Source organism: Pseudophryne corroboree, chromosome 6, assembly GCF_028390025.1.
Source record: "Pseudophryne corroboree isolate aPseCor3 chromosome 6, aPseCor3.hap2, whole genome shotgun sequence".
NCBI lineage: Eukaryota > Metazoa > Chordata > Amphibia > Anura > Myobatrachidae > Pseudophryne > Pseudophryne corroboree.
Genome location: NC_086449.1, coordinates 331613540 through 331641467, shown reverse-complemented (window position 1 = coordinate 331641467; position 27928 = coordinate 331613540). Strand labels below are relative to the sequence as shown.

The following is a 27928-nucleotide window of genomic DNA, read 5'->3' as shown; positions in this document are numbered from 1 at the left end:
GTGTGCCGTTATTGTGGTTTATATATATATATATATATATATATATATATTTATTTTATAATAATTTCTCTTACGTCCTAGAGGATGCTGGGGACTCCGTAAGGACCATGGGGTATAGACGGGCTCCGCAGGAGATAGGGCACCTAAAAAGAACTTAGACTATGGGTGTGCACTGGCTCCTCCCTCTATGCCCCTCCTCCAGACCTCAGTTAGATCTTGTGCCCAGAGGAGAATGGGTGTACTGCAGAGAGCTCTCCAGAGTTTTCTGTTGAAGAAGAATTTTGTTAGGTTTTTTATTTTCAGGGAGTCCTGTTGGCAACAGGCTCCCTGCATCGTGGGACCGAGGAGAGAGAAGCAGAGCTGGCTTGTCAAGTTGGGCACTGCTTCTAAGGCTGCTGGACACCATTAGCTCCAGAGGGAGTCGGAACACAGGTCTCACCTGGGGTTCGTCCCGGAGCCGCGCCGCCGTCCTCCTCACAGATGCCGAAGATAGAAGACATCTTAGGCGGCAGAAGACATCAGATCTTCACTGCGCGCCATTGCTCCCAGTCAAACACACACACAGCAGCACTGAAGGGTGCAGGGCGGGGGGCCCTGGGCAGCAATAAACCTCACATTTGGGCACATGCAGACTGATTAGGTTGCGGAGGCAGTAAATCTATGATCCCCCCGCCATTTTAATTGAAAAATCACTGGGACCGAAGATAGAAGCCGGATAGAGAAGGCAGAAGACATCTTAGGCGGCAGTAGACATCAAATCTTCATGAGGTATGGCGCGCAGCGGTAAGCTGCGCGCCATTGCTCTCAGTCACACACACACAGAGCAGCACTGAAGGGTGCAGGGCGCAGGGGGGGCGCCCTGGGCAGCAATAAACCTCACATTTTGGCACAAATACAGTTGGATTAGACTGCGAAGGCAGTAAATCTATGATCCCCCGCCATTTTATTAAAAAATCACTGGGACCGAAGCCCGCAGTCGGGTGGGCGGGGCTTGATCCTCGGCACTAACCAGCGCCATTTTCTCCACAGAAGCTGCATGAGGTAAACCCTGGCTCCCTGGTCTCTCCCCTGCCGAACTTCACAGGCTGGAAAAAAGAGGAGGGGGGCACATGAGCGACGCAGTGAGTGGGAATTGGTATAATATATATATAATATAGAAAAGCGCTATCTGGTCATATTTTTTCCAGTGTTTTTAAGCGCTGGTGTGTGCTGGCATACTCACTCACTCTCTCTCTCTGTCTCTCCTTAGTGCCTGGTTGGGGTTTTGTCCCCTTATAGGTTAATCCCTGTGTGTGTGGGGTGTCGGTACGTGCGTGTCGACATGTCTGAGGCGGAAGGCTTCTCCAAGGAGGAGGTGGAGCAAATGAGTGGTGTGTCCCCGTCGGTTATGCCGACTCCGGATTGGATGGACATGTGGCATATGTTGAATGCAAGTGTGGCATCTTTACATAAAAGGCTTGATAAGGCTGAATTAGGGGGGACATCAGGGGGTCAATCCTCGGATTGGACCGACTCACAGGGCCCATCGGGGTCTCAAAAGCGTCCCTTAACACAAGACACTACTACCGACACGGATTCTGATTCCAGTGTCGACTACGACGAAGTAAAATTGCACCCTAGGGTGACTAAAACCATTCAGTGTATGATTGTGGCAATAAGGGATGTGTTGCATATTGAGGATGAACCCTCTGTCCCCGACACACGGGTACACATGTTTAAGGAAAAGAAACGGATTATTAACTTTCCCACATCTCATGAATTAAATGAATTCTTTGGAAAAGCTTGGGAGACTCCGGAAAAGAGACCGCAGATCCCCAAAAGAATTTATATGGCATACCCCTTCCCTAAGCAGGACAGGGAGATTTGGGAATCACCCCCCACTGTGGACAAGGCCCTGACGCGCCTGTCCAAGAAAGTGGCGCTACCGTCTCCTGACACAGCGGCCCTTAAGGACCCTGCAGATCGCAGGCAAGAAACTACCTTAAAGTGTATTTATTCTCATACAGGTGCTGTGCTAAGGCCGACAATTGCGTCGGCATGGGTGTGTAGCGCAATTGCAGCTTGGACAGATGAGCTGACAGATCAATTTGATAATATGGATAAGGATACTATATTCTTAACTCTAGCCCATATAAAAGACGCAGTCTTATTTATGAGGGATGCTCAAAGGGACATTGGATTGCTAGCTTCTAGGGCCAATGCCATGTCTATCTCAGCGAGAAGATCCTTATAAACTCGCCAATGGACGGGTGATGCGGATTCCAAAAAACACATGGAAGTACTACCCTATAAGGGTGATGTATTGTTTGGGGATGGGCTGCCGGACCTGGTTTCCACAGCTACAGCAGGTAAATCTAATTTCTCTAACGTCCTAAGTGGATGCTGGGGACTCCGTAAGGACCATGGGGAATAGCGGCTCCGCAGGAGACTTTGCACAAAAGTAAAGCTTTAGAACTACCTGGTGTGCACTGGCTCCTCCCCCTATGACCCTCCTCCAAGCCTCAGTTAGATTTTTGTGCCGAACGAGAAGGGTGCACACTAGGTGGCTCTCCTGAGCTGCTTAGTGAAAAGTTTAGTTTTAGGTTTTTTATTTTCAGTGAGACCTGCTGGCAACAGGCTCACTGCATCGAGGGACTAAGGGGAGAAGAAGCGAACTCGCCTGCGTGCAGAGTGGATTGGGCTTCTTAGGCTACTGTACATTAGCTCCAGAGGGACGATCACAGGCCCAGCCATGGATGGGTCCCACAGCCGCGCCGCCGGCCCCCTTACAGAGCCAGAAGACAGAAGAGGTCCGGAAAATCGGCGGCAGAAGACGTCCTGTCTTCACCAAGGTAGCGCACAGCACTGCAGCTGTGCGCCATTGCTCCTCAGCACACTTCACACTTCGGTCACTGAGGGTGCAGGGCGCTAGGGGGGGGCGCCCTGAGCAGCAATAAAAACACCTTGGCTGGCGAAAATACATCACATATAGCCCTCAGGGCTATATGGATGAATTTTAACCCCTGCCAGAATCCATAAAAAAGCAGGAGAAAAGTCCGCGAAAAAGGGGCGGAGCCTATCTCCTCGGCACACTGGCGCCATTTTCCCTCACAGCTCAGTTGGAGGGAAGCTCCCCTGGCTCTCCCCTGCAGTCACTACACTACAGAAAGGGTTAAAAAAGAGGGGGGCACTAATTAGGCGCAGTATTAACAATACAGCAGCTATAAGGGGAAAAACACTTATATAAGGTTATCCCTGTATATATATATATATATAGCGCTCTGGTGTGTGCTGGCAAACTCTCCCTCTGTCTCCCCAAAGGGCTAGTGGGGTCCTGTCCTCTATCAGAGCATTCCCTGTGTGTGTGCTGTATGTCGGTACGTTTGTGTCGACATGTATGAGGAGAAAAATGATGTGGAGACGGAGCAGATTGCCTGTAATAGTGATGTCACCCCCTAGGGGGTCGACACCTGAGTGGATGAACTGTTGGAAGGAATTACGTGACAGTGTCAGCTCTGTATAAAAGACAGTGGTTGACATGAGACAGCCGGCTACTCAGCTTGTGCCTGTCCAGACGTCTCATAGGCCGTCAGGGGCTCTAAAGCGCCCGTTACCTCAGATGGCAGATCTAGACGCCGACACGGATACTGACTCCAGTGTCGACGGTGAAGAGACAAATGTGACTTCCAGTAGGGCCACACGTTACATGATTGAGGCAATGAAAAATGTTTTACACATTTCTGATAATACGAGTACCACCAAAAAGGGGTATTATGTTCGGTGAGGAAAAACTACCTGTAGTTTTCCTGAATCTGAGAAATTAAATGAGGTGTGTGATGATGCGTGGGTTTCCCCCGATAACTGATAATTTCTAAAATGTTATTGGCATTATATCCTTTCCCGCCAGAGGTTAGGGTGCGTTGGGAAACACCCCCTAGGGTGGATAAAGCGCTCACACGCTTGTAAGAACAAGGGCTCTACCCTCTCCTGAGATGGCCGCCCTTAAGGATCCTGCTGATAGAAAGCAGGAGGGTACCCTAAAATGTATTTACACACATACTGGTGTTATACTGCGACCAGCAATCGCCTCAGCCTGGATGTGCAGTGCTGGGTTGGCGTGGTCGGATTCCCTGACTGAAAATATTGATACCCTAGATAGGGACAGTATATTATTGCCTATAGAGCTTTTGAAAGATGCATTTCTATATATGCGTGATGCACAGCGGAATATTTGCCGACTGGCATCAAGTCTAAGTGCATTGTCCATTTCTACCAGTAGAGGGTTATGGACACGACAGTGGTCAGGTGATGCGGATTCCAAACGGCATTTGGAAGTATTGCCTTATTAAGGGGAGGAGTTATTTGGGGTCGGTCTTTCAGACCTGGTGGCCACGGCAACAGCTGGGAAATCCACGTTTGTACCCCAGGTCGCCTCTCAACATGAGAAGACGCCGTATTATCAGGCGCAGTCTTTTCGTGGACAAGCGGGCAAAAGGTTCCTCATTTCTGCCCCGTGACAGAGGGAGAGGAAAAAGGCTGCAGAAATCAGCCAGTTCCCAGGAACAGAAACCCTCTCCCGCCTCTGCCAAGCCCTCAGTATGACGCTGGGGCTTTACAAGCAGAATCAGGCACGGTGGGGGGCCCGTCTCAATGAATTTCAGCGCGCAGTGGGCTCACTCGCAAGTAGACCCCTGGATCCTTCAGGTGATATCTCAGGGGTACAAATTGGAATTCGAGACGTCTCCCCCTCGCCGTTTCCTAAAGTCGGCTTTACCGATGTCTCCTTCTGACAGGGAGACAGTTTTGGAAGCCATTCACAAGCTGTATTCCCAGCAGGTGATAATCAAGGTACCCCTCCTGCAACAGGGAACGGGGTATTATTCCACACTGTTGTGGTACCGAAGCCGGACAGCTCGGTGAGACCGATTCTAAATCTAAAATCTTTGAACACTTACATACAGAGGTTCAAATTCAAGATTGAGTCACTCAGAGCAGTGATTGCGAACCTGGAAGAAGGGGAATACATGATGTCTCGGGACATCAAGGATGCTTACCTTCATGTCCCAATTTACCCTTCTCACCAAGGGTACCTCAGGTTTATGGTACAGAACTGTCACTATCAGTTCAGACGCTGCCGTATGGATGGTCCACGGCACCCCGGGTCTTTACCAAGGTAATGGCCGAAATGATGATATTCCTTCGAAGGAAGGGAATTTTAGTTATCCCTTACTTGGACGATTCCCTGATAAGGGTAAGATCTAGGGAACAGTTGGAGGTCGGTGTAGCACTATCTCAGGTAGTGTTGCGGCAGCACGATTGGATTCTCAATATTCCAAAATCGCAGCTGGTTCCGACGACTCGTCTTCTGTTCCTAGGGATGATCCTGGACACAGTCCAGAAAAAGGTGTTTCTCCCGGAGGAGAAAGCCAGGGAGTTATCCGAGCTAGTCAGGAACCTCCTAAAACCGAGCCAACTCTCAGTGCATCAATGCACAAGGGTTCTGGGTAAAATGGTGGCTTCCTACGAAGCAATCCCATTCGGCAGATTCCACGCAAGAACTTTCCAGTGGGACCTGCTGGACAAATGGTCCGGGTCGCATCTTCAGATGCATCAGCGGATAACCCTGTCACCAAGGACAAGGGTGTCCCTCCTGTGGTGGTTGCAGAGTGCTCATCTTCTAGAGGGCCGCAGATTCGGCATTCAGGACTGGGTCCTGGTGACCACGGATGCCAGCCTGCGAGGCTGGGGAGCAGTCACACAGGGAAGGAATTTCCAGGGCTTATGGTCAAGCCTGGAGACATCACTTCACATAAATATCCTGAAGCTAAGGGCCATTTACAATGCTCTAAGCTTAGCAAGACCTCTGCTTCAAGGTCAGCCGGTGTTGATCCAGTCGGACAACATCACGGCAGTCACCCACGTAAACAGACAGGGTGGCACAAGAAGCAGGAGGGCAATGGCAGAAGCTGCAAGGATTCTTCGCTGGGCGGAAAATCATGTGATAGCACTGTCAGCAGTATTCATTCCGGGAGTGGACAACTGGGAAGCAGACTTCCTCAGCAGACACGACCTCCACCCGGGAGAGTGGAGACTTCACCCAGAAGTCTTCCACATGATTATAAACCGTTGGGAAAAACTCGACAGGTATTGCGCCAGGTCAAGGGACCCTCAGGCAATAGCTGTAGACGCTCTGGTAACACCGTGGGTGTACCAGTCAGTGTATGTGTTCCCTCCTCTGCCTCTCATACCCAAGGTACTGAGATTGATAAGATGGAGAGGAGTAAGCACTATATTCGTGGCTCCGGATTGGCCAAGAAGGACTTGGTAACCGGAACTTCAAGAGATGCTCACGGAGGATCCGTGGCCTCTACCTCTAAGAAGGGACCTGCTCCAGCAAGGACCCTGTCTGTTCCAAGACTTACCGCGGCTGCGTTTGACGGCATGGCGGTTGAACGCCGGATCCTGAAGGAAAAAAGGCATTCCGGATGAAGTCATCCCTATCCTGATCAAAGCCAGGAAGGATGTAACCGCAAAACATTATCACCGCATTTGGCGAAAATATGTTGCGTGGTGCGAGGCCAGTAAGGCCCGACGGAGGAAATTCAACTGGGTCGATTCCTACATTTCCTGCAAACAGGAGTGTCTATGGGCCTGAAATTGGGGTCCATTAAGGTTCAAATTTCGGCCCTGTCAATTTTCTTCCAAAAAGAACTAGCTTCAGTCCCTGAAGTTCAGACGTTTGTAAAAGGGGTACTGCATATACAGCCTCCTTTTGTGCCTCCAGTGGCACCTTGGGATCTCAATGTAGTTTTTGGGTTCCAAAAGTCACATTGGTTTGAACCACTTAAATCTGTGGAGTTAAAATATCTCACATGGAAAGTGGTCATGCTGTTGGCCCTGGCCTGGGCCAGGCGCGTGTCAGAATTGGCGGCTTTATCCTGTAAAAGCCCTTATCTGATTTTCCATTCGGACAGGGCGGAATTGAGGACTCGTCCTCAGTTTCTCCCTAAGGTGGTTTCAGCGTTTCACCTGAACCAACCTATTGTGGTGCCTGCGGCTACTAGGGACTTGGAGGACTCCAAGTTGCTAGACGTTGTCAGGGCCCTGAAAATATGTTTCCAGGACGGCTGGAGTCAGAAAATCTGACTCGCTGTTTATCCTGTATGCACCCAACAAGCTGGGTGCTCCTGCTTCTAAGCAGACTATTGCTCGTTGGATTTGTAGTACAATTCAGCTTGCACATTCTGTGGCAGGCCTGCCACAGCCAAAAATCTGTAAATGCCCACTCCACAAGGAAGGTGGGCTCATCTTGGGCGGCTGCCCGAGGGGTCTCGGCTTTACAACTTTGCCGAGCAGCTACTTGGTCAGGAGCAAATACGTTTGTAAAATTCTACAAAATTGATACCCTGGCTGAGGAGGACCTGGAGTTCTCTCATTTGGTGCTGCAGAGTCATCCGCACTCTCCCGCCCGTTTGGGAGCTTTGGTATAATCCCCATGGTCCTTACGGAGTCCCCAGCATCCACTTAGGACGTTAGAGAAAATAAGAATTTACTTACCGATAATTCTATTTCTCGTAGTCCGTAGTGGATGCTGGGCGCCCATCCCAAGTGCGGATTGTCTGCAATACTGGTACATAGTTATTGTTACCAAAAAATCGGGTTATTGCTGTAGTGAGCCATCTTTTCTAGAGGCTCCTCTGTTATCATGCTGTTAACTGGGTTTAGATCACGAGTTATACGGTGTGATTGGTGTGGCTGGTATGAGTCTTACCCGGGATTCAAAATCCTTCCTTATTGTGTACGCTCGTCCGGGCACAGTATCCTAACTGAGGCTTGGAGGAGGGTCATAGGGGGAGGAGCCAGTGCACACCAGGTAGTTCTAAAGCTTTACTTTTGTGCCCAGTCTCCTGCGGAGCCGCTATTCCCCATGGTCCTTACGGAGTCCCCAGCATCCACTACGGACTACGAGAAATAGAATTATCGGTAAGTAAATTCTTATATTTTTTTTACCATATATTCCCCAACAGCAAAAGAAAGTAACACCCTATCAGATGCAGTCCTTTCGGTCGCACAAGTCCAGAAGAGGTCGGGGATCCTCTTTCCTCGCCAGAGGTAAGGGCAGAGGCAAACGAGCACCTGCTTCGGCAGGTGCCCAGGAACATAAGTCCTCCCCGGCTGCTCCAAAACCCACAGCATGAGGCTGGGGCTCCCCTGAGGGAGTCCGCATCGGTGGGGGCACGTCTTCGCCTTTTCAGTCAGGCCTGGGTCAGTTCAGACCTGAATCCCTGGGTGTTGGAAATAGTTTCCCAGGGTTACAAATTGGAATTCGAGGAGGTGCCCCCGCACCGATTTTTCAAATCGGCCCTACCAGCTTCCACATCGGAAAGGGATATAGTGTTAGCTGCAATTCAGACGCTGTGTATACAGCTAGTGATAATCAAGGTTCCCCTGCACCAGCAGGGAAAAGTGGTTACTACTCAACCCTATTTGTGGTCCCGAAACTGGACGGTTCGGTCAGACCTATTTTGAATCTGAAATCCCTAAACCTGTACATAAAAAGATTCAAATTCAAAATGGAATCTCTCAGAGCGATAATAGCCAACATGGAGGAAGGGGAGTTTATGGTGTCTCTGGACATAAAAGACGCGTACCTTCATGTCCCCATATATGCCCCCCATCAGGAATACCTGAGATTCGCTGTACAGGATTGTCATGACCAATTTCAGACGTTGCCGTTTGGAATCTCCACGGCCCCGAGGATTTTCATCAAGATAATGGCGGAAATGATGGTGGTCCTGCGCAAGCATGGAGTCACAATTATCCCATACTTGGACGATCTCCTGATAAAAGCGAGATCAAGGGAGAAATTGCTGAGCAGTGTGGCGCTCTCTCTGGGAGTGCTCCAGCAACACGGTTGGATTCTAAATCTACCTAAGTCACAGTTGATTCCGACAACTCGACTACCGTTCCTAGGTATGATACTGGATACGGAACAAATGAAGGTCTTCCTCCCAATAGAGAGAGCCCATGACATCCAGAACATGGTCAGAGACCTGCTAAAACCGAAAAGGGTGTCAGTTCACCAATGCACTCGAGTTCTGGGAAAAATGGTGGCGGCCTACGAGGCCATTCCCTTCGGAAGGTTCCATGCAAGGACTTTTCAATGGAACCTTCTGGACAAGTGGTCCGGGTCCCATCTGCACTTACATCGGAAAATAACTTTGTCCCCAGGGGCTAGAGTGTCCCTCCTGTGGTGGTTGCATAGTGCTCACCTCCTGGAGGGTCGCAGGTTCAGAATTCAGGATTGGATCCTGGTTACCACGGACGCGAGCCTCCGAGGATGGGGAGCGGTCACACAGGGAAAAAAATTTCAGGGTCTTTGGTCAGACCAGGAGTCCTGTCTACACATCAATGTGTTGGAACTCAGGGCCATTTACAACTGCCTTCGATAAGCGGAGAGTTTGCTTCGAAACCTACCGGTTCTGATTCAAAAAGACAATGTCACAGCAGTGGCTCATGTGAACCGCCAAGGCGGGACACGAAGCAGAGTCGCGATGGTGGAAGCCACAAGGATCCTTCGCTGGGCGGAAAATCATGTAAGCGCTCTGTCGGCTGTCTTCATTCCGGGAGTGGACAACTGGGAAGCAGACTTCCTCAGCAGACACTATCTCCATCCAGGAGAGTGGGGACTTCATCAAGAAGTCTTTGCAGACGTAACGCGTCTTTGGGGAACTCCTCAAATAGACATGATGGCGTCACGCCTCAACAAAAAGCTTCGGAGGTATTGTGCCAGGTCTCGGGACCCTCAGGCAGTAGCAGTAGACGCTCTGGTAACACCGTGGGTGTTCAAATCGGTCTACGTGTTTCCTCCTCTTCCTCTCATCACAAAAGTGTTGAGGATCATAAGACGAAGAAGAGTACAGACGATACTCGTTGTCCCAGACTGGCCTCGAATGGCCTGGTACTCTGATCTACAAGAGATGCTCACAGGCCTCTTCCTCTCAGGGAAGACCGGTTGCAACAGGGTCCCTGTGTATTTCAAGACTTACCGCGGTTACGTTTGACGGCATGGCGGTTGAACGCCGAATCCTAGCGAAAAAGGGGATTCCGTAAGAGGTCATCCCTACTTTAATAAAGGCTAGGAAGGAGGCGACGGTAAAACATTATCACCGTATCTGGCGAAAGTATGTGTCTTGGTGTGAGTCCAAGAATGCGCCTACGGAAGATTTTCATCTGGGTCGTTTTCTCCACTTCCTACAGACAGGAGTGGATATGGGCCTGAAATTAGGCTCTGTTAAGGTACAGATTTCGGCCCTCTCGATTTTTCTTTCAGAAGGAATTGGCTTCTCTTCCAGAAGTCCAGACGTTTGTAAAGGGAGTGCTGCACATCCAGCCCCCTTTTGTGCCTCCAGTGGCACCATGGGACTTGAACGTGGTGTTGCAGTTCTTAAAATCACACTGGTTTGAACCGCTTACCAAGGTTGAGTTGAAATTTCTTACCTGGAAGGTGGTCATGCTGTTGGCCTTGGCATCAGCAAGACGAGTGTCTGAATTGGCGGCTTTGTCACACAAAAGCCCCTACTTTGATTTTTCATGTGGATCGAGCTGAATTGAGGTCACGTCCGCAATTTTTGCTTAAAGTGGTTTCTTCATTCCATATGAATCAACCTATTGTGGTGCCTGTGGCTACAAGTGACCTGGAGGATTCCAGATACCTGGATGTAGTCAGGGCCTTAAAGATTTATGTAGCCAGAACGGCTAAAATCAGGAAAACAGAGGCTCTGTTTGTCCTGTATGCTGCTAATAAGATTGGCGCACCTGCTTCGAAGCAGACTATTGCTCGCTGGATCTGGAATACGATTCAGCAGGCTCATTTTACTGCTGGATTGCCGGTACCAAATTCGGTTAAAGCCCATTCCACTAGGAAGGTGGGCTTTTCTTGGGCGGCTGCCCGAGGCGTCTCGGCATTACATCTTTGCCGAGCGGCAACTTGGTCGGGGTCAAACACTTTTGCTAAATTCTACAAGTTTGATACCCTGGCTGATGAGGACCTAGCGTTTGCTCAGTCGGTGCTGCAGAGTCATACACACTCTACCGCCCGATTGGATGCTTTGGTATAAACCCCATGGTCCTTACTGAGTCCCCAGCATCCTCTAGGACGTAAGAGAAAATAAGATTTTAAACCTACCAGTAAATCTATTTCTCGTAGTCCGTAGAGGATACTGGGCGCCCGTCCCAGTGTGGAAACTCTGCAAGACTTGTATATAGTTGTTGCTTACATAAGGGTTCTGTTACAGTTGGAATAGGTCTTGGACCGTTACTGTCGTCTGTTCATACTGTTAACTGGTTATGTATGTTCCAGGTTACATGGTATGATTGGTGTGGGCTGGTATGAATCTTGCCCTTGGATTGCTAAATCCTGCCTTGTATTGTCCATCTCCTCTGGGCACAGTTCTCTAACTGAGGTCTGGAGGAGGGGCATAGAGGGAGGAGCCAGTGCACACCCATAGTCAAAGTTCTTTTTAGGTGCCCTATCTCCTGCGGAGCCCGTCTATACCCCATGGTCCTTACGGAGTCCCCAGCATCCTCTACGGACTAGGAGAAATAGATTTACCGGTAGGTTTAAAATCTTATTTTAATATGGAATTGGTCCCCCTTTTGCAGCTATAACAGCTTCAGGATATCTATCATACCTGATATACGGTATTTACAAAATTATATACATCTAGAGAAAATAAAGTAATCATGCAGTGGTCAATATAAATATATATATATATATATATATATATATATATATATATACATGCCCACGCGTTGTAGGGAGGTCATACAGGCACGTGGAGGCCACACACACTACTGAGCCTCATTTTGACTTGTTTTAAGGACATTACATCAAAGTTGGATCAGCCTGTAGTGTGTTTTTCCACTTTAATATTGAGGGTGACTCCAAATCCAGACCTCCATGGGTTAATAAATTTGATTTCCATTGATAATTTTTGTGTGATTTTGTTGTCAGCACATTCAACTATGTAAAGAACAAAGTATTTAATAATAATTCATTCATTCAGATCTAGGATGTGTTATTTTAGTGTTCCCTTTATTTTTTTGAGATATATAATAAATATATATAATTACTGTATATCTATATCTCTCCGGTTGGTGAAAATATTGTTACCAAAAAATGCTATGCCACCACCACCACCACCACCACCACCACACACACTTCAACTGTGAACATAGGCAGTCTTTTTAATGGAATGTGTATTTCTAAGTGACATGCAAAAACAGTGAAACGTCTATAACTGTGTGTTCTCGCAATCCAAATGTCTAGGCAGCAGGTGGTCAGAAAGCCACTCCCTTGATGGCTGCACCCTGTACATGGCTTCCACAGTTTATGCAAGGATGTTATTGACACTAGTAAGGCCAGGGTTAATAAAAGACAGACTGTGTAGCAGTGAACTGAGTTAAATACTACTAGAAGTTACTTGAGTGTTTATGCCTAACTAGTTATGGCAGATTATCTGCAGTAGGTTACCATGATAGATAGGGTAGAGTGAGATTCTCTGACTATACAGGCTGGCTGACGGGTGGGGGTGGATTTGGTTTGTAGAACTTGGTTGATTACTACACATGGACAAAGCCTGTGGTGATGTGCTGATTCAGCTTATTCACCTGTGTCAGATCCCATTAGGACAGTGCCCTAAAGATGTGGGTGGTACTTTAAACTATGTGTAACGCTACTTAGCAGAGCTGCTGGAAACTTATGGTTTTTAGTGGTCATTTAGATATTAAGGTATACTTTCAAAAGTTTAAAGCTAAATACAAACATATTAGCGCCCCCTTCCCCCTCTATGTATGGTGGTTTTTCTTTTTTTAAACCAAAGATAAAAACAATTGAAAACCTGTCTCTTTTCCCACACCCAGGTTGTGTTACACATTGATTGTCTTCCCTGGATTGAATGCTTGTATATTGGGGCAATCTACATACGGTTTGAAACATGGGCTGGTGTGTAAGAGGTTTCCAGTCCCTAACTACAACACCCATTTCATTTAACAACCTGTTATTTTGTGTTTTTAGCTTTTCTCTGGCTGTGATTTTATGGGACAGGTTATAGAAACAGGCTATACTGGCATGGCACGTTCACAGCCTTTGGGCATATAGCTCATCTATAAATGTAAGAGGATTGAGACAAAACAGATCAGACTTCAGGGTATATTGGACTGAGAGATCATTACTGGCAGTACTCTTGTAGGCATGTAGTAATAGTCTACTTTTTCTTTCAGAAAGGCAGCGGGACTTGGCACGGGCAGCACTTAGAAAGAAAGGCATGCTGGGAGCAACAGGTAAAGGGAAAGCTTCATCTAAAAGGTATGGTTAAACAAGCATTAGTATAAAACAGATTTATAATTTCTGAGTCCAATAAGTTTACCTTTTTTTCTCCTTGCAGGTCAGTAAAGTTTAACAAAGGATATGCAGCCCTCAGTCAGGCATCTGATGAAACGCTGGTTTCCCTGGATTCAGACAGGTGATGCAATTTCTTGTATTTATGAATGGCCTTATTTCTAAACAACTGCTTCAAAGTTAACCTAAAGTACGACGGCAAGTGTTTAATGTGAAAGTTTAACTTAACAGAAAGATAAAGATTACAGGTGCAGTACTAACATTCTTAGGAATAGTGATTTATGATCAGTTGATCACAAGCTTTTTTTTTTTGCGTGGGAAAGATCAGTTCGTTTGGATAGCTCTTAGGGGAAGTGCAAGTAAACCACTTTCTCTAACGTCCTAGTGGATGCTGGGGACTCCGTAAGGACCATGGGGAATAGACGGGCTCCGCAGGAGACAGGGCACTTTAAGAAAGAATTTGGATACTGGTGTGCTCTGGCTCCTCCCTCTGTCCCTCCTCCAGACCTTAGTTTTAATCTGTGCCCGGACGAGCTGGGTGCTACTTAGTGAGCTCTCCTGAGCTTGCTAAAAAAAGTATTTTGTTAGGTTTTTTTTTATTTTCAGAGAGATCTGCTGGCAACACTCTCTGCTACGTGGGACTGAGGGGAGAGAAGCAGCCCTACTCACTGAAGATAGGTCCTGCTTCTTAGGCTACTGGACACCATTAGCTCCAGAGGGATCGTACACAGGATCGCACCCTTGGTCGTCCGATCCCGGAGCCGCGCAGCCGTCCCCTTCGCAGAGCCGGAAGACAGAAGCCGGTGACAGAAGCAAGAAGACTTCGAAATCGGCGGCAGAAGACTCCAGTCTTCATATGAGGTAGCGCACAGCACTGCAGCTGTGCGCCATTGCTCCCACACTAAACCCACATACTCCGGTCACTGTAGGGTGCAGGGCACAGGGGGGGGGTGCCCTGGGCAGCAATTAGAGAACCTCTTGGCAAAAGTGGGCATATATACAGTTGGGCACTGTATATATGCATGGGCCCCCGCCATATTTTTACACAGAAACGCGGGACAGAAGCCCGCCGCCTCTTCCTCAGCACTCGCCAGCGCCATTTTCTCTCCACAGCTCCGCTGAGAGGAAGCTCCCCAGGCTCTCCCCTGCAGAATCACGGTAGAAGAGGGTAAAAAGAGAGGGGGGGGCACATAAATTTGGCGCAAAAACAGTATGTACAGCAGCTACTGGGTTAACACTAAAGGTGCATACACACGGAGAGATTTTGGCTATGAGAGATTTTGACTAACTTTTCCCTTGAACTGGCAGTAGGAAATTTTGACTAACTTTACCAGAGATTTTGTCTAACTATGCAAGAGATTTTGGCTATGGGAGATTTTGGCTATGGGAGATTTTGACTATCTCATTTAAATAAGGGGATGAGTGTCATATATAGGACGATTTTACAGGGTGGCTGGTATTTAAATAGCTGAAAGTTAAAAAAAAATTTTGCGTGGGGTCCCCCCTCCTATGTAAAACCAGCCTCGGGCTCTTTGAGCCAGTCCTGGTTGTTAAAATACAGAGGAAAAAATGAGTAGGGTTCCCCCATATTTAGACAACCAGCACCGGGCTCTGCGTCCGGTCCTGGTTTAAAAAATACGGGGGACAAAAGACATAGGGGTCCCCTGTATTTTCCAAACCAGCACCGGGCTCCACTAGCCAGGGAGATAATGCCACAGCCGGGGGACACTTTTATATTGGTCCCTGCGGCCGTGCCATTACCCCCCCAACTAGTCACCCCTGGCCGGGGTACACTGGAGGAGTGAGGACCCCTTAAATCAAGGAGTCCCCCCCTCCAGCCACCCAAGGGCCAGGGGTGAAGCCCGAGGCTGTCCCCCCCCCCCATCCGTGGCCCGGTGGATGGGAGGCTGATAGCCTTTCAATAGTAATATTGTTCTTTACAGGAGGCCTACAGGTCCCAGCAAGCCTGCCCCAGCATGTTGGCACTTGGAGAACCACAAGTGCCAGCATGCCCGGACATAAAGGGCCCGCTGGCACCTGTAGTCCACCTGTAAAGAAAATATAAAAAGAAAACACAACACATTCTTTTAAAAATCCTTTATTAAACTGGGTCTTCACCTGGGGGCGGCGGCCTTTAAGCTCTTTTGCATGGCCGCCGCCTTCCCAGGGCTTCCGGCGTCTTCACCTGGGGGGGCGCCACCTCCCCAGGGCTTCTGGGGTCTTGCTCCGGCGTCTTCACCTGGTGGGCGGCGGCTGCTAAGCTCTTTTGCATAGCCGCCGCCCATCCAGGACTTTCACGGCGTCTTCAGGAGCTCTTCTACGCTCCTCCTCCGCCGTCGGACTGAAAGCCGCTGCCTCGCGCTGACTTATATAAGTCAGCGGGAGGGGGCGGGGCGATGACGCGGCGAGCCGTGATTGGCTCGCGGCGGCCATCTTGAATTTCAAAAATGACGCTGAGGCGCCATTTTTGAAACTGGTACCGCTCCGCTGCCAAACTCTGCAAGATAAAGGTAAATTTCCCCCGCCCGCACCGCCGCCGCCCGCACCACCGCCTCAACCCGCCGCCGCCCACACCGCCACCGCAACCCGCCGCCGCCCACACTGCCACCCGCCGCCGCCCGCACCGCCGCCACCACCCGCCGCCGCCCGCACCACCGCCAACATCGCTATCGCTGGGAAAAATCGCTGGCCTCTAGCGATTTTAACTAACTTTCCCAGCGACATAGCCAAAATTGACTTGCCTGCACTGACTATTTTTCCCAGCGATAGCGACCTGGCGGGGACGCGCATCGCTATCGCTGCCTGTGTACACACGGAGCGATCTGCACTAACTTTCTGAGCGATTTTGACTATATAGTCAAAATCGCTCAGTTATATCGCTCCGTGTGTATGCACCTTAAGTTACTGTGTGATTCCTGGGAGATATAGCGCTGGGGTGTGTGCTGGCATACTCTCTCTCTCTGTCTCTCCAAAAGGCCTTGTGGGGGAACTGTCTTCAAATAGAGCATCCCCTGTGTGTGTGGTGTGTCGGTACGCTTGTGTCGGCATGTTTGACGAGGAAGGCTATGTGGAAACAGAGCGGGAGCAAATGAATGTGGGGTCGCCGCCGACACCCGATTGGATGGATATGTGGAAGGTTTTAAATGATGATGTTACTTCCTTGCATAAAAGGTTGGATAAAGCTGAAGCCTTGGGACAGCCGGGGTCTCAGCCCATGCCTGATCCTATGTCGCAGAGGCCGTCAGGGTCTCAGAAGCGCCCACTATCCCAAATTGTTGACACAGATATCGACACGGATTCTGACTCCAGTGTCGATGGCGATGATGCAAAGTTACAGCCTAAAATGGCTAAAGCCATCCGTTACATGATTATAGCAATGAAAGATGTGTTGCACATCACAGAAGAAACCCCCAGTCCCTGACAAGAGGGTTTATATGTATGGGGAAAAAAGGCAAGAGGTGACCTTTCCCCCTTCACATGAGTTAAATGAGTTATGTGAAAAGGCTTGGGAATCTCCAGATAGAAAACTGCAGATTTCCAAACGGATGCTTATGGCGTATCCTTTACAGCCAACGGACAGGTTACGCTGGGAATGCCCCCCCTAGGGTAGACAAAGCTTTAACACGCTTGTCCAAGAGGGTGGCCCTGCCGTCACAGGATACGGCCACCCTAAAAGATGCTGCCGATAGAAAGCAGGAGGGTATCCTGAAGTCCGTTTATACACATTCAGGTACCTTACTAAGGCCAGCGATTGCGTCAGCCTGGATGTGTAGTGCTGTAGCAGCATGGACAGATACCTTATCTGAGGAACTTGATACCTTGGACAAGGATACTATATTACTGACCCTGGGGCATATAAAAGACGCTGTCCTTTATATGAGAGATGCTCAAAGAGACATTAGCCTACTGGGCTCTAGAATAAATGCAATGTCGATTTCTGCCAGAAGGGTCCTGTGGACTCTGCAATGGACAGGAGATGCCGACTCAAAAAGGCACATGGAGGTTTTACCTTACAAGGGTGAGGAGTTGTTTGGGGAGGGTCTCTCGGACATGGTCTCCACAGCTACGGCTGGAAAGTCAAATTTTTTGCCATATGTTCCCTCACAACCTAAGAAAGCACCGTATTACCAAATGCAGTCCTTTTGATCACAAAAAGGCAATAAAGTCAGAGGTGCGTCCTTTCTTGCCAGAGGCAGGGGTAGAGGAAAGAAGCTGCCCAATACAGCTAGATCCCAGGAACAGAAGTCCTCCCCGGCTTCCACTAAATCCACCGCATGACGCTGGGGCTCCACAGGCGGAGCTAGGCCCGGTGGGGGCGCGTCTCCGAAATTTCAGCCACAAGTGGGTTCACTCCCAGGTGGATCCCTGGGCTATAGAGATTGTGTCTCAGGGATACAAGCTGGAATTCGAAGAGATGCCCCCTCACCGTTACCTCAAATCGGCCCTGCCAGCTTCCCCCTTAGAGAGGGAAATAGTGTTAGCTGCAATTCACAAATTGTATCTTCAGCAGGTGGTGGTAAAGGTTCCCCTCCTTCAACAGGGAAGGGGTTACTATTCGACCATGTTTGTGGTACCGAAACCGGACGGTTCCAGTCAGACCCATATTGAATTTAAAATCCCTGAACATATACCTGAAAAGGTTCAAGTTCAAGATGGAATCGCTCAGAGCGGTCATCGCAAGCCTGGGAGGGGGGGGATTTTATGCTGTATCTGGACATAAAGGATGCTTACCTTCATGTCCCCATTTATCCACCTCATCAGGAGTACCTCAGATTTGTGGTACAGGATTGTTATTACCAATTCCAGACGTTGCCGTTTGGTCTCTCCACGGCACTGAGAATATTTACCAAGGTAATGGCGTAAATGATGGTGTTCCTGCGACGGCAAGGAGTCACAATTATCCCATACTTGGACGATCTCCTCATAAAGGCGAGGTCCAGAGAGCAGTTGCTGATCAGCGTGGCATGCTCTCGGGAAGTGTTACAACAGCACGGGCGGATTCTAAATATTCCAAAGTCGCAGTTGATTCCTACGACTCGTCTGCCCTTCCTGGGCATGATTCTGGACACAGGCCAGAAGAGGGTTTATCTCCCGATGGAGAAGGCTCAGGAGCTCATGACACTGGTCAGAGACCTATTAAAACCAAAACAGGTGTTGGTGCATCTCTGCACGCGAGTCCTGGGAAAGATGGTGGCATCATACGAGGCCATTCCCTTCGGCAGGTTCCATGCGAGGACCTTTCAATGGGATCTGTTGGACAAGTGGTCTGGATCACATCTACAAATGCATCGGCTGATCACCCTATCCCCCAGGGCCAGGGTGTCTCTCCTGTGGTGGCTGCAGAGTGCTCACCTTCTCGAGGGCCGCAGATTCGGCATTCAGGACTGTGTCCTGGTGACCACGGACGCAAGCCTCCGAGGGTGGGGGGCAGTCACACAGGGAAGAAATTTCCAAGGTCTGTGGTCAAGTCAGGAGACTTGCCTTCACATCTACATCCTGGAACTAAGGGCAATATACAACGCCCTACGTCAAGCGGAGACCCTGCTTCGCGACCGATCGGTGCTGATTCAGTCAGACAACATCACCGCAGTGGCTCATGTAAACTGCCAAGGCGGCACAAGGAGCAGGGTGGCGACTGCGGAAGCCACCAGAATTCTTCGCTGGGCGGAGAATCACGTAAGTGCACTGTCAGCAGTGTTCATTCCGGGAGTGGACAACTGGGAAGCAGACTTCCTCAGCAGGCACGACCTCCACCCGGGAGAGTGGGGACTTCATCAAGAAGTCTTCACGCAGATTGCAAGTCGTTGGGAACTGCCACAGGTGGACATGATGGCATCCCGCCTCAACAAAAAGCTTCGGAGGTATTGCGCCAGGTCAAGAGACCCTCAGACGATAGCTGTAGACGCAGTAGTGACACCGTGGGTGTTCCAGTCGGTCTATGTATTTCCTCCTCTTCCTCTCATACCCAAGGTGCTGAGAATCATAAGAAGAAGAAGAGGAGTGAGAACAATACTCATTGTTCCGGATTGGCCAAGAAGGACTTGGTATCCAGAGCTGCAAGAAATGCTCACAGAGGACCCATGGCCTCTACCTCTAAGACAGGACTTGTTGCAACAGGGGCCCTGTCTGTTCCAAGACTTACCGCGGCTGCGTTTGACGGCATGGCGGTTGAACGCCGGATCCTAGCAGAAAAAGGCATTCCGGATGAGGTTATTCCTACGCTGATAAAGGCTAGGAAGGACGTGACTGCTCAACATTATCACCGTATATGGCGAAAATATGTTGCTTGGTGTGAGGCCAGGAATGCCCCTACAGAGGAATTCCAGCTGGGCCGTTTCCTTCACTTCCTACAATCGGGAGTGACTTTGGGCCTAAAATTGGGTTCCATTAAGGTCCAGATTTCGGCCCTATCCATTTTCTTTCAAAAAGAACTGGCTTCTCTTCCTGAAGTTCAGACGTTTGTAAAAGGAGTGCTGCATATTCAGCCCCCTTTTGTGCCTCCAGTGGCACCTTGGGATCTTAACGTGGTGTTGAGTTTCCTGAAGTCACACTGGTTTGAGCAACTTAAAACCGTGGAGTTAAAATTTCTCACGTGGAAGGTGGTCATGCTATTAGCCTTGGCTTCAGCTAGGCATGTGTCAAAATTAGCGGCATTGTCACATAAAAGCCCTATCTGGTTTTCCATATGGACAGGGCGGAATTGCGTACCCGTCCGCAATTTCTGCCAGAAGTGGTGTCATCTTTTCATATGAACCAACCTATTGTGGTGCCTGTGGCTACTCGTGACTTGGAGGATTCCGAGTAACTAGATGTGGTCAGGGCTTTGAAGGTTTATGTAGCCAGAATGGCTAGAGTCAGGAAAACAAACTATTGCTTGCTGGATCTGTAACACGATTCAGCAGGCTCATTCTGCGGCTGGATTGCCGCTGCCAAAATCAGTAAAAGCCCATTCCACAAGGAAGGTGGGCTCTTCTTGGGCGGCTGCCTGAGGGGTCTCGGCATTACAGCTTTGCCGAGCAGCTACTTGGTCGGGTTCAAACACTTTTGCAAAGTTCTACAAGTTTGATACTCTGGCTGAGGAGGACCTTGTGTTTGCTCATTCGGTGCTGCAGAGTCATCCGCACTCTCCCGCCCGTTTGGGAGCTTTGGTATAATCCCCATGGTCCTTACGGAGTCCCCAGCATCCACTAGGACGTTAGAGAAAATAAGATTTTACTTACCGGTAAATCTATTTCTCGTAGTCCGTAGTGGATGCTGGGCGCCCGTCCCAAGTGCGGACTTTTTCTGCAATGCTTGTATATTGTTTTTTCTTACATAAGGGTTATGTTATAGTTGCATCAGGGTTGATCTGATGCTCTATTGTTCATACTGTTAACTGGGTAAGTTTATCACAAGTTATACGGTGTGATTGGTGTGGCTGGTATGAGTCTTGCCCTGGATTCCAAAATCCTTTCCTTGTACTGTGTGCTCTTCCGGGCACAGTTTCTTTAACTGAGGTCTGGAGGAGGGACATAGAGGGAGGAGCCAGAGCACACCAGTATCCAAATTCTTTTTTAAAGTGCCCTGTCTCCCGCGGAGCCCGTCTATTCCCCATGGTCCTTACGGAGTCCCCAGCATCCACTACGGACTACGAGAAATAGATTTACCGGTAAGTAAAATCTTATTTTCAGCTTATATACAGCATCCTTCACATACTGTAGACATTGCATCCATGGGGTGTAAGTTTTTGATTGTTTAGAGTGTTTGCTAATTGTTATTTCTCTGACGTCCTAGTGGATGCTGGGAACTCCGAAAGGACCAGGGGGAATAGCGGCTCCGCAGGAGACTGGGCACAAAAGTAAAAGCTTTAAGACTAGCTGGTGTGCACTGGCTCCTCCCCCTATGACCCTCCTCCAAGCCTCAGTTAGATTTTTGTGCCCGAACGAGAAGGGTGCAATCTAGGTGGCTCTCCTGAGCTGCTTAGAGTAAAAGTTTAAATTAGGTTTTTTATTTTCAGTGAGTCCTGCTGGCAACAGGCTCACTGCATCGAGGGACTAAGGGGAGAAGAAGCGAACTCACCTGCGTGCAGAGTGGATTGGGCTTCTTAGGCTACTGGACATTAGCTCCAGAGGGACGATCACAGGCCCAGCCATGGATGGGTCCCAGAGCCGCGCCGCCGTCCCCCTTACAGAGCCAGAAGAGCAGAAGAGGTCCGGAAAATCGGCGGCAGAAGACGTCCTGTCTTCAATAAGGTAGCGCACAGCACCGCAGCTGTGCGCCATTGCTCTCGGCACACTTCACAATCCTGTCACTGAGGGTGCAGGGCGCTGGGGGGGGGCGCCCTGAGACGCAATAAAAATACCTTATATGGCAAAAAAAATACATCACATATAGCTCCTGGGCTATATGGATGCATTTAACCCCTGCCAGGATACATAGAAAAACAGGAGATAGGCTCCGCCCCCTTATCGGCGGCCTTATCTCCTCAGCACACTGGCGCCATTTTCCCTCACAGCTCCGTTGGAGGGAAGCTCCCTGGCTCTCCCCTGCAGTCACTACACTACAGAAAGGGTTAAAAAAGAGAGGGGGGCACTAATTAGGCGCAGTATAAACAATACAGCAGCTATAAGGGGAAAAACACTTATATAAGGTTATCCCTGTATATATATAGCGCTCTGGTGTGTGCTGGCAAACTCTCCCTCTGTCTCCCCAAAGGGCTAGTGGGGTCCTGTCCTCTATCAGAGCATTCCCTGTGTGTGTGCTGTATGTCGGTACGTTTGTGTCGACATGTATGAGGAGAAAAATGATGTGGAGACGGAGCAGATTGCCTGTAATAGTGATGTCACCCCCTAGGGGGTCGACACCTGAGTGGATGAACTGTTGGAAGGAATTACGTGACAGTGTCAGCTCTGTATAAAAGACAGTGGTTGACATGAGACAGCCGGCTACTCAGCTTGTGCCTGTCCAGACGTCTCATAGGCCGTCAGGGGCTCTAAAGCGCCCGTTACCTCAGATGGCAGATCTAGACGCCGACACGGATACTGACTCCAGTGTCGACGGTGAAGAGACAAATGTGACTTCCAGTGGGGCCACACGTTACATGATTGAGGCAATGAAAAATGTTTTACACATTTCTGATAATACAAGTACCACCAAAAAGGGGTATTATGTTCGGTGAGGAAAAACTACCTGTAGTTTTCCTGATCCTGAGAAATTAAATGAGGTGTGTGATGATGCGTGGGTTTCCCCCGATAACAACTGATAATTTCTAAAATGTTATTGGCATTATATCCTTTCCCGCCAGAGGTTAGGGTGCGTTGGGAAACACCCCCTAGGGTGGATAAAGCGCTCACAGGCTTGTAAGGGCTCTACCCTCTCCTGAGATGGCCGCCCTTAAGGATCCTGCTGATAGAAAGCAGGAGGGTACCCTAAAATGTATTTACACACATACTGGTGTTATACTGCGACCAGCAATCGCCTCAGCCTGGATGTGCAGTGCTGGGTTGGCGTGGTCGGATTCCCTGACTGAAAATATTGATACCCTAGATAGGGACAGTATATTATTGCCTATAGAGCATTCAAAAGATGCATTTCTATATATGCGTGATGCACAGCGGAATATTTGCCGACTGGCATCAAGTCTAAGTGCGTTGTCCATTTCTACCAGTAGAGGGTTATGGACACGACAGTGGTCAGGTGATGCGGATTTCAAACGGCATTTGGAAGTATTGCCTTATTAAGGAGAGGAGTTATTTGGGGTCGGTCTTTCAGACCTGGTGGCCACGGCAACAGCTGGGAAATCCACGTTTGTACCCCAGGTCGCCTCTCAACATGAGAAGACGCCGTATTATCAGGCGCAGTCTTTTCGTGGACAAGCGGGCAAAAGGTTCCTCATTTCTGCCCCGTGACAGAGGGAGAGGAAAAAGGCTGCAGAAATCAGCCAGTTCCCAGGAACAGAAACCCTTTCCCGCCTCTGCCAAGCCCTCAGTATGACGCTGGGGCTTTACAAGCAGAATCAGGCACGGTGGGGGGCCCGTCTCAATGAATTTCAGCGCGCAGTGGGCTCACTCGCAAGTAGACCCCTGGATCCTTCAGGTGATATCTCAGGGGTACAAATTGGAATTGGAGACGTCTCCCCCTCCCCATTTCCTAAAGTCGGCTTTACCGATGTCTCCTTCTGACAGGGAGACAGTTTTGGAAGCCATTCACAAGCTGTATTCCCAGCAGGTGATAATCAAGGTACCCCTCCTGCAACAGGGAACGGGGTATTATTCCACACTGTTGTGGTACCGAAGCCGGACGGCTCGGTGAGACCGATTCTAAATCTAAAATCTTTGAACACTTACATACAGAGGTTCAAATTCAAGATTGAGTCACTCAGAGCAGTGATTGCGAACCTGGAAGAAGGGGACTACATGATGTCTCGGGACATCAAGGATGCTTACCTTCATGTCCAAATTTACCCTTCTCACCAAGGGTACCTCAGGTTTATGGTACAGAACTGTCACTATCAGTTCAGACGCTGCCGTATGGATGGTCCACGGCACCCCGGGTCTTTACCAAGGTAATGGCCGAAATGATGATATTCCTTCGAAGGAAGGGAATTTTAGTTATCCCTTACTTGGACGATTCCCTGATAAGGGTAAGATCCAGGGAACAGTTGGAGGTCGGTGTAGCACTATCTCAGGTAGTGTTGCGGCAGCACGATTGGATTCTCAATATTCCAAAATCGCAGCTGGTTCCGACGACTCGTCTTCTGTTCCTAGGGATGATCCTGGACACAGTCCAGAAAAAGGTGTTTCTTCCGGAGGAGAAAGCCAGGGAGTTATCCGAGCTAGTCAGGAACCTCCTAAAACCGAGCCGTGCATCAATGCACAAGGGTTCTGGGTAAAATGGTGGCTTCCTACGAAGCAATCCCATTCGGCAGATTCCACGCAAGAACTTTCCAGTGGGACCTGCTGGACAAATGGTCCGGGTCGCATCTTCAGATGCATCAGCGGATAACCCTGTCACCAAGAACAAGGGTGTCCCTCCTGTGGTGGTTGCAGAGTGCTCATCTTCTAGAGGGCCGCAGATTCGGCATTCAGGACTGGGTCCTGGTGACCACGGATGCCAGCCTGCGAGGCTGGGGAGCAGTCACACAGGGAAGGAATTTCCAGGGCTTATGGTCAAGCCTGGAGACATCACTTCACATAAATATCCTGAAGCTAAGGGCCATTTACAATGCTCTAAGCTTAGCAAGACCTCTGCTTCAAGGTCAGCCGGTGTTGATCCAGTCGGACAACATCACGGCAGTCACCCACGTAAACAGACAGGGTGGCACAAGAAGCAGGAGGGCAATGGCAGAAGCTGCAAGGATTCTTCGCTGGGCGGAAAATCATGTGATAGCACTGTCAGCAATTCCGGGAGTGGACAACTGGGAAGCAGACTTCCTCAGCAGACACGACCTCCACCCGGGAGAGTGGGGACTTCACCCAGAAATCTTCCACATGATTATAAACCGTTGGGAAAAACTCAACAGGTATTGCGCCAGGTCAAGGGACCCTCAGGCAATAGCTGTAGACGCTCTGGTAACACCGTGGGTGTACCAGTCAGTGTATGTGTTCCCTCATCTGCCTCTCATACCCAAGGTACTGAGATTGATAAGATGGAGAGGAGTAAGCACTATATTCGTGGCTCCGGATTGGCCAAGAAGGACTTGGTAACCGGAACTTCAAAAGATGCTCACGGAGGATCCGTGGCCTCTACCTCTAAGAAGGGACCTGCTTCAGCAAGGACCCTGTCTGTTCCAAGACTTACCGCGACTGCATTTGACGGCAGGGCGGTTGAACGCCGGATCCTGAAGGAAAAAAGGCATTCCGGATGAGGTCATCCCTATCCTGATCAAAGCCAGGAAGGATGTAACCGCAAAACATTATCACCGCATTTGGCAAAAATATGTTGCGTGGTGCGAGGCCAGTAAGGCCAGAAATTCAACTGGGTCGATTCCTACATTTCCTGCAAACAGGAGTGTCTATGGGCCTGAAATTGGGGTCCATTAAGGTTCAAATTTCGGCCCTGTCAATTTTCTTCCAAAAAGAACTAGCTTCAGTCCCTGAAGTTCAGACGTTGTAAAAGGGGTACTGCATATACAGCCTCCTTTTGTGCCTCCAGTGGCACCTTGGGATCTCAATGTAGTTTTTGGGTTCCAAAAAGTCACATTGGTTTGAACCACTTAAATCTGTGGAGTTAAAATATCTCACATGGAAAGTGGTCATGCTGTTGGCCCTGGCCTGGGCCAGGCGCGTGTCAGAATTGGCGGCTTTATCCTGTAAAAGCCCTTATCTGATTTTCCATTCGGACAGGGCGGAATTGAGGACTCGTCCTCAGTTTCTCCCTAAGGTGGTTTCAGCGTTTCACCTGAACCAACCTATTGTGGTGCCTGCGGCTACTAGGGACTTGGAGGACTCCAGGTTGCTAGACGTTGTCAGGGCCCTGAAAATGTTTCCAGGACGGCTGGAGTCAGAAAATCTGACTCGCTGTTTATCCTGTATGCACCCAACAAGCTGGGTGCTCCTGCTTCTAAGCAGACTATTGCTCGTTGGAATTGTAATACAATTCAGCTTGCACATTCTGTGGCAGGCCTGCCACAGCCAAAAATCTGTAAATGCCTACTCCACAAGGAAGATGGGCTCATCTTGGGCGGCTGCCCGAGGGGTCTCTGCTTAACAACTTTGCCGAGCAGCTACTTGGTCAGGAGCAAATACGTTTGTAAAATTCTACAAAATTGATACCCTGGCTGAGGAGGACCTGGAGTTCTCTCATTTGGTGCTGCAGAGTCATCCGCACTCTCCCGCCCGTTTGGGAGCTTTGGTATAATCCCCATGGTCCTTTCGGAGTTCCCAGCATCCACTAGGACGTCAGAGAAAATAAGAATTTACTTACCGATAATTCTATTTCTCATAGTCCGTAGTGGATGCTGGGCGCCCATCCCAAGTGCGGATTGTCTGCAATACTTGTACATAGTTACAAAAATCGGGTTATTATTGTTGTGAGCCATCTTTTCAGAGGCTCCTCTGTTATCATGCTGTTAACTGGGTTCAGATCACAGGTTGTACGGTGTGATTGGTGTGGCTGGTATGAGTCTTACCCGGGATTCAAAATCCTTCCTTATTGTGTACGCTCGTCCGGGCACAGTATCCTAACTGAGGCTTGGAGGAGGGTCATAGGGGGAGGAGCCAGTGCACACCAGCTAGTCTTAAAGCTTTTACTTTTGTGCCCAGTCTCCTGCGGAGCCGCTATTCCCCCTGGTCCTTTCGGAGTTCCCAGCATCCACTACGGACTATGAGAAATAGAATTATCGGTAAGTAAATTCTTATTTTGTATCTTAAGAAGGTTATCTCTTTTTAAAACTCTTACTGAAAGAGGAATCAAATGAAATCCTGTGTGTCTGTTGCTACATCTCTGCTGGCATTGTTGGTTTCTGAAATACCCCAATGTGAAGAGCTATTTCTGCAGTAGTTTTCTACGTCCTGGCTGTGGCCAGATGATGTGGCCGTGAGGCCACAATCGTCTTTCCTGGCGCGATGGCTACCAGCGTCTGCATTTTAGTTCACACCTCCACAGTGGTGACGAGCTGACATGAGTGAAAAGTGACCCGTTCAGACACTCAAATGGCACTTTTCGCACAAGGTAAAAAATCTGAATTGCGCTCCACAATCTCCAGTCACTTTAGGGTGGGTGGGGTGGGGGGGGGGGGGGGGGGGGGTTGGAGATATTGGGAACTCGTACTAGATTTCCCCAATATCCCTTATGGATGCTAGAGAGAGTGAATTATCTCATAAACATGACTGAGATTAAAAAAAGACATTCAAAACTATCAATCTACGTTTAGCCATAGTAAACAAAAAAATGCAGATAGCCACATATAACTTATTACACAGAATGATGTAGAAACAATTGTTAAAACAATAACAGCATATTAAATGACCATGAGCTTGATATTTTGTGATTTGAGGCATTGCAGCTATACTGACTCCTCTGACACGATTTGTTTGAGAATTGCTATGTACTTGGATAAATGTATATACAAATAAATTGGTACTGTTTTATGTAGTAAAATCTGTCCCTGCAAACTGAACACGTGTGTGTGTGTGTGTGTGTATATGTATGTGTGTATATGTATGTGTGTATATGTATGTGTGTGTGTATATATATATATATATATATATATATATATATAATATAATTTTTTTTTTTTTTTTTCCCCCCCCCCTCTACATACGCCCTATTTTCTTTGGCTGTTGCTTCCTGTTATTTCCTCATCATTTCCTGTTACAGCGATGCTGAGCTGGAATCGAGATGTTCCTCTGGGTATTCATCAGCAGAGGTAAGATTTAACTGACCACATAAATAGTCATAATGCAGGGTATCATTATATACTTAACACAATTGCTTTATATAAAGCAAACTACCATTGCGGAAGCACAGTGGATTTATTTTCAAAGTGAATGAAAGTCAACGTTTAGGGGAGATAATGGGGGGCGGATACTACTGTTAGTACTATTTTTGTGGGCGTTCCCTAGTCAC

At 48.8% G+C, this 27928-nt stretch overlaps 1 protein-coding gene across 8 annotated transcripts in view; it reads left to right on the top strand.

Annotated features, from left to right (window-relative positions):
• FAM219B (family with sequence similarity 219 member B) overlaps positions 1 to 27928 on the top strand; it is a 79219-nt gene that overhangs the window by 15333 nt on the left and 35958 nt on the right. For 4 of the 8 annotated variants that reach the window (XM_063926390.1, XM_063926389.1, XM_063926384.1 and 1 more), the window contains exons 3-5: positions 13268 to 13348; positions 13428 to 13505; positions 27680 to 27728. In XM_063926390.1, coding sequence (XP_063782460.1) covers positions 13268 to 13348; positions 13428 to 13505; positions 27680 to 27728 — 208 coding nt within the window. Of the gene's footprint in view, positions 1 to 13263; positions 13349 to 13427; positions 13506 to 27679; positions 27729 to 27928 lie in introns of all 8 variants that reach the window. The other 4 variants (XM_063926386.1, XM_063926385.1, XM_063926387.1 and 1 more) reach the window with 1 other exon arrangement.